At 36.2% G+C, this 7,051-nt stretch overlaps 1 protein-coding gene across 1 annotated transcript; it reads right to left on the minus strand.

Annotated features, from left to right (window-relative positions):
- Window positions 1-4,689: 4,689 nt before the first annotated feature.
- LOC122299679 (U-box domain-containing protein 21-like) lies at window positions 4,690-6,340 on the minus strand. Its single transcript, XM_043110083.1, has one exon. The coding sequence runs from the start codon at window positions 6,246-6,248 to the stop codon at window positions 4,917-4,919; it is 1,332 nt and encodes a 443-aa protein (XP_042966017.1). The 5' UTR covers window positions 6,249-6,340; the 3' UTR covers window positions 4,690-4,916.
- Window positions 6,341-7,051: the final 711 nt, after the last annotated feature.

The following is a 7,051-nucleotide window of genomic DNA, read 5'->3' on the forward strand; positions in this document are numbered from 1 at the left end:
GAAATTCTTAAGACCAGATCATTGCTGGGAAAATGTATGTGTTTCAAAATTGTTAATGGTTTGTCTGTGAGAGCTTGGCTTGACCCATGGATCCCAACTCTGGAGAATTTCAAGCCTATTCCCCTAACCCAGACAGATGATCTCTCGACCTCTCTCAAAGTATTAGATCTGATTGTTCAAAATATTAGAGCTCAGAACCTTCCTTTATTAACAACTCTTTTCCAACAAGAAAACATCAACGAAATACTAAAAATTCCCTTGCCTTTTTTAAACTAGAGCCCGTATTGCCCCAATTGGACCAAAACCCCAAATGAAAAATTTTCAGTTAAAACTGCACACCATCTTGCTTCCAATGTGGATAACTCTAGCAGGGATGTAATCGAGGATATCCCTTGGAGGAAAATTTGGAATCTCAAAATCCATAACTGCCACAAGCTCCTCTTATGGAAAATATTCCGTGATATCCTTCCAACAAGAGAGCGTCTCAAAAGATTCATTCCAAATATCCAATCCATAAATTGCCCTCTTTGCGACAAAAAAGAAGAGACCCTTCTACATCTTTTCATGGAATGTCCCTTAATTAGAATTCTCTAGAGTCAAAGTAATTGGCCTCTAAATATCCCTTACTTGGTGGTAAACGCTATGAAGGATTGGCTTCAGTTCATTTTATACCCCATACAAAAACTCGGCCTCACCTCCTTGGAAGAACATCCTTTTAAAGTTTTTGCAGGATTGATTCTTGATTTCATCTAGAGGCTTCGAAATAAAAAAGTCCACAATCAAGAAGAGATCTCTCTACATCAAGCTTCTCAGCATCTGAATCTATTATACTAAGAAAATCTATAGGCTTGGAAAGAAAATAACAATACCAACGTGGAAAAGGATTGGCAAAAGCCACCCACAAATCAAATATGCATTTCTTTTGATGCTGCTATCAAAAACTCTTTCTCTTTGGCCTCAGCAGCAAGTAGAAACTCCAAAGGTGAAGCCATTGAAATTTGGATTGAGAACAATTCCACAACAATTCCGGTGATTGCAGAGGCTCTTGCGGCCAAGTTGGCTTTCAAAATGGTGATACATCTTAACAATCCTTTCACCTCCTTAGTTGGTGATTCACAGTTGGTTGTTTCTTCCATCTACAAAGAGGAAGAGGTCAGGCAAATATCTACAATTACGTATGATATTGCAAGCTCGTTGAAATCTCATGATGGCTAGAGGTTCAACAAAATAGATTGATCCCAAAATCGATTTGTGCATTCAGTTGCGCAATGGGCAGTTACAAAGTATTCTTTGTTTAGTAGCATTCCATTAATCTCGATTCCTTCTAGTATTTTTTATATTGGCAGTGGGAAAGACCCTTCCTAGACTTTGTAATCTCTTTTATTATATTCAAGCTTGCTTAGAAAAAAAGAAGAAGTGATAAATTAAAATAAATAATATGCACAAGAAAATGATATACAATCTTTTTTACTAACTCCTTTTATAACTTTACTTTAAATAGATGATGGTTTGTAAAATTTGAAGCTCAAATCAAGAAAATCTTGTATAATCTCTGATGAAATCTTATTCCTATCATATTAATTTACTGCTTATAAAATGGTTTTAAGATATTATTCTAAGTATAATGGTGGGCAAGAAGAATCTCAATAAACATTTTAATAAAACACATGCAAAGCAAATAAATAAAAAGACAACCACTAAGGGTGGGGCTAAGTGGTCCATGAGTTTGATAGTGGGCACTAGGTCTTGGAGTCAAATCCTACAACGGGAAGCACTCAGCATTATTGGTGACCTTTTGGCTCATGAACCATTGATGCTCTCGTGGGGATGGGGTCAGGCTATGGCTCAAGTCTGACTTGTAGGAAGTATCTATGGTTCTTGCCGTCTAAGCCCCTCCTGTTTGGCTTCCTAGCTGTTTGGGTGCTACTATGGTCACGTCTTGATAGGGAAGCCATCTCTGATTGCCTCTCCAACTATTTATTGTCGAGAAATAAATAAATAAAAAGACATAAATTAGATAGGAAATAGGAAATGAGCAGTAGCTAAAGGTGTCAAATCGTGTTAACGGGTCGTGTTTGTGTCATGTCAAAATATTTATATTATACTATATAGATCAACTCTAACCCGATCCGTTAACATAACAGGTCGTGTCGTGTCAATCCGTTTTGACCCATTAGTGAATATTACGAAATAAGTTAACATGATATAATATGACCCGTTTTAAAATATTTATGTAAATGGGTTGAATAGACCTGAAAATAACTCGTTTGACCTGATTAAATTTAATATAATTTTATATAAATGTTAAAATTACAATATCTATAAAAATTATAAATCTAACTACAAGTATAAAATTACAATCCAAACAATAAAAATATTAAAATTGAAATTCTAACAATTTTACTTTTAGGTATAAGGGTATAATTGTAATTTTAAATTTCTTAACGTGTCATAGCGGATTATAACGGGTTGACCCGTTGTTAACCCGTTAAGCAATCGTATTTTAACAGGCTAACCTGTTTTGACCCAAACCTATTAAGACTAAACCCTAACCTGCTATTATCGTGTTGTGTTCATGTTGGGTTAACAGATAATGTAACATATTGCCACCCTTAGCAGTAGCAACTCTCATATTTCAGATGAACACTTGAATCTGAAAGGCAATCAGCTTAGAAACGTGGGCGAATAACAATCAAGTAATTAGGGTAGGATTATAGTGACAACTAGCCAACAAAATCACAGTATCTTTGGAACTGCTTTTGAAAAAGGTGCCCTGTATAGTTCTACAAACAATGACAGTGATCAAGATATGGGTTTGAGAACAAAATGATCAGTGTTTTTTTTTTCTTTTCTTTGATAATTAAGTTCTAACCACCAAATAATTAACATCCATTTATTTCTCTCCTTTTTCTGGGTATCCAACCTTTTTTTCTTACCAGAAGATAGTGCCAGCTTCTTAATTTCCACTTGAAATCATGCTGATTTATAGATTCATGAAATCGATGGTGGATCCAACAAGCTGTGACAGTCGCAACATGCAATGCATCTCCTTCACCCTTTTTCTCTCCCCCAAAACAACAATCCCATCATGAGAAACCCCCCAAAAGAGGCTTCTGATCCCTCTGATGATCTCTTCTCTTCCGCTTCCTTTTCTGTCGGCCTCAGCATATGCCTATTTGCCTTTTTTTTTTTTTTTTTTTCAGGGTTTTCACTCATTTTTTCGAGTGTGATACTTGAAAACAGTGAATTTTAGAACATCGTTTCCGGTTGTACTTTAAGCCACAATACATGAACTTTCCCTCAGTTGGAATGCACCACGAATTGCTTAATTTACATGCCCGTCCTTCTTGGTTTGGTAAAAATAAATATTAATGTTAGATACAATCTTAAATATGTAAATTTTGCGTATGCTTTTTAAAAAATATTATGACCCACTATTAAAAATGAGATTTTTTAATGTATTTTAAAGATTTCCTCACTTTTTTTCTAAACGCAGACTTTACACACGCAGAATTGTAAAAATCATTTTCAAAATAACCTAAATATCTTTTGAAATTTGACTACTTCAAAAATTATGAGGTATTTAGGAGATACTGGTATTTGAGATCCAGCACCGATATAGCCTTCATCACGCTTGTTTTCTATTCCTAAACAAAAGGGGAGAAGGAGAATTGAATATTAATACTTGTTTTCTTGAAGATTCAGCCATCTTTCGCATGAAAAGAACATCTCTACTTGTACATTTTGTAAATAATGATCAGAGCAGAATTCTGATGGATATATGCTTAATTATCATCCACAGATCTTGGTAATCCTTCATTGCCCTTTAACCTTCGATGTGAAGTATGGGTGTGACGATGGTGACTGATGTAGCCATGATGATTAATGGATGGAGATATGAAAGATCCATCCCACCATGCCATGACAGACACACATTACAAAGAGTTTGGAACTCAGATAATTAATGTCTGAGCTTCAAATCAAACTGCGCAAACGAGCACACACGTAAAAAAAAAATCTTCATGATCATGAGCAGTTTCAGCTTATGATTGAGGTCAGATCAAGTGGGTGTTCATGTTGTCTTCCCCAAGGGTACAAATTCAATGCATGTCTCAGGCTTCCTCCTTAATCCATATGTTAGCAACTCCAATCAATCAGTACTGCTTTATCACTTTACCTCCCATCAATCAGTTCTGTATCACTTTCATGATAATAATAACCATGTCCATCATCAGGTACTGGTGTCATGTGACATTACATATTAGTTTTCTTAATTTGGGAGGACAAGATATTATTATGCCTTCTACCTTTCGAGGAATTATCATGGTGGGTGCAATGGAGGAAATATATAAACATCTGTGATCAACCAAAGAGTTTTCTGCAATATTGTTAATTACCTGTTCTTTCATTTTCCAAAAGTCTAACCCACATTAATTTTTCAATTAATTTTAATTTCCAGTCTCCAAAAAAGATGCAGTGTCATTAATTTTAAGACTCCTACTATTTTCTTGGGTTTTTAGTTTGCATCTGATAGATCTATTATGCAGAAAGCATGCATTTTAACGATTTCTTATCTTCTACTTAGAGAAAGCATAAGAAACTGTACTGTGGCTATGCAATATCTGTCACTAATTTCCAATGTTGGCATCTAATAGAAGAGGAAAACACTAACAGCATCAGAAGTTATGCTTTCTGTGAAAACAGATTAAATTAAACCCTATCTGCTGCATGCACGCGCTGCTTCTGCATGGCATGTTTGCACTTTGATTACATGATTGTGGATCTATAGATCGATCCACAAAAAGAAAAAAATAATAATTACTAATTACACAGAGTCGAATAATTATCTGGATATATATAAATATATTAATCAGAAAATATAAAAATTAACAAAGAATTAGTTTATCTTCACAATCTCAAAATGACCTTTTGAGATTTTTGAAATCTGTAGTCTCGATGCATTCAAACGTCCCGGCAACCCTGTAAGGATTCAACAGTTTCATCAGCTCAGTTGCTTTCTCCTTTGTCTCATCACCACAACCAACCTGTATCACTAACAAAAGCTTCTGAAAGGCACCAACTTGAAGAGCCTCCACCAAAAGCACTCTTTCAGCTTCATGCCTTCCATATTTGCAGAGCTTCAAAATAGCAGAAATGGAATACTCAGTGGCCAAGTCTGATAACCTCAAGATTTTCTTCACCAAGACTGGTATTGTCAAAGCATTACTTTGAGCCTCTTCTATCCCTTCTTTGCAGCAACAAATCCCGTCAAAAACACCCAAAGCCCTTTCGCCTATGCTTTTCTCCGAATCGACAAGAATCTCCAGCATTAAAGAAACCAGACCCATCTTAACAAATGTTGACTTGATCTTCTCACTGGAAGGGGAAGAAGAAGAAACCAAGTAGAAAATTACCATGATTGAAGCTTTTGTAATGGTTGGACAGATTTGCTTCCTAACGAGTTCAATTAGTATTTCATTCACTCCCTCAATGCTTGATACCTTTTCCACAAGCTGTTGATCACAAGCAAGAAGCTCTTTCAATGCTGATAGGGAATTTTTCTTTGACGAAATATCTCTGCAGCTCAAAAACCAGACCATGCAACCTAAAGAAGCTCGAGATCCCAAGGATTTCTGGGCTTCAGTATCAACTGGAAACATCCAATTCAGTGCAGACAGTATGTCTTCCAACACCGTTGCATTTCTCTCAATAGATTCATTTGCAAATGCATCAAATGCAGCAGCCAGTACAGCAGCCGCTCCATTTGCAACGATGCATCGCCTGTTACGTTCACTCTCTGCACCCCATTTCTGAATTTTCTGCACCAGTTCTAAGCACCTGTATTGATCCAACCGTCGTGCCGACTCTGAAACTCCGGAAAGAATCTCCGAGACCTCAACCGGCGCTACTGGAATTCTCGGTGTAGGGATGCGTTGAACTCCATATTTTTCCTTCTCCACGCACCAATCTTGGATCATTTTCGTAAGCGCATGGTTAGGAATCCGATCAAAACTATTCAGCATCTGATTCGTGACCGGGCACGTAAATTTCCCCGTTTCAAGCCAGGTTTCGATGCTTTCACGATCATATGTAATCCCAGAAGACAACGTGACGGGATCTTTCATCAAGTCAAGGGATATCGGGCATCGGAAATGATTCGGGATCACGAGCTCCATGTCCGAATTTCCCGTATGATTTTTGCCGTCATGGCGGGCTTTCCTTGATCCCCTCCTCCAACCCAAAGGCATTAGTACAAAACTTCTAAAAACCAAGAAGAAGAAAGGAGAAGGAGATATGCACTTGTTCTTTTCGTTTTTGGCAATGAAAATGTATAGAAGTCGTAATCTTCTTTCTGAGAGCTTTACATATATATATATATATATATATAGCTTTGAGGTTGTAATGTTCAAAGTTCAATGTTCAAACCTCTTGATTAAATAAAATAGAAAATATCTCAAGAGAAAAATTCAAAACTATGTAGAGAGAGAGAGAGAGAGAGAGAGGGTTTGCTTAGTGTTAGCGAGAGTTTGAACATTGACCGCTGAAAGCTGGTTTGAAAATACAGAATGTCCAACCGTCAAAAGTATGAAAGGGTAAAAGAAACCAAATTCAATAGTCTGAGGTTTCTATACGCATGAGATGCGGTTTGAGTGTTTTGACCAGCTGACGAAGTCTCTATTTTTTAACTCAAATATGCAGGCCAGCTTCCATGCACCCTTTTGTTGAGAAATAAATTGCATATTATCGGTAGGTAAGATCTTAAATATATTTATAAATAATGTACAAATATTTATTGTTGAAATGGTTCTATCAGATAAGTTAAATTCATAAATTTCTTTATGATATCAGACCCCATCACAGAATAAATGAGAGCCCACATTACTTACTCTTTAATAAGAATCAGAAAAAATATTGACCTGTATGTAAGGAAGGGTGTTGAAGAATAAATCACATATTAACGGTAGACGAAGTATTAGACATATTTATAAATAATATGAAAATCTTTCTTGTTGAGCTAGTTTTATAAAATGAGTCAAATCCATCAATTTCT

This window comes from Carya illinoinensis, chromosome 16 (assembly GCF_018687715.1).
Source record: "Carya illinoinensis cultivar Pawnee chromosome 16, C.illinoinensisPawnee_v1, whole genome shotgun sequence".
Taxonomy (NCBI): domain Eukaryota; kingdom Viridiplantae; phylum Streptophyta; class Magnoliopsida; order Fagales; family Juglandaceae; genus Carya; species Carya illinoinensis.

Bases quoted from the DNA above. Each gene is read 5' to 3' on its own strand.
- LOC122299679 (XM_043110083.1), bottom strand. From the start codon at position 6,248: ATGCCTTTGGGTTGGAGGAGGGGATCAAGGAAAGCCCGCCATGACGGC.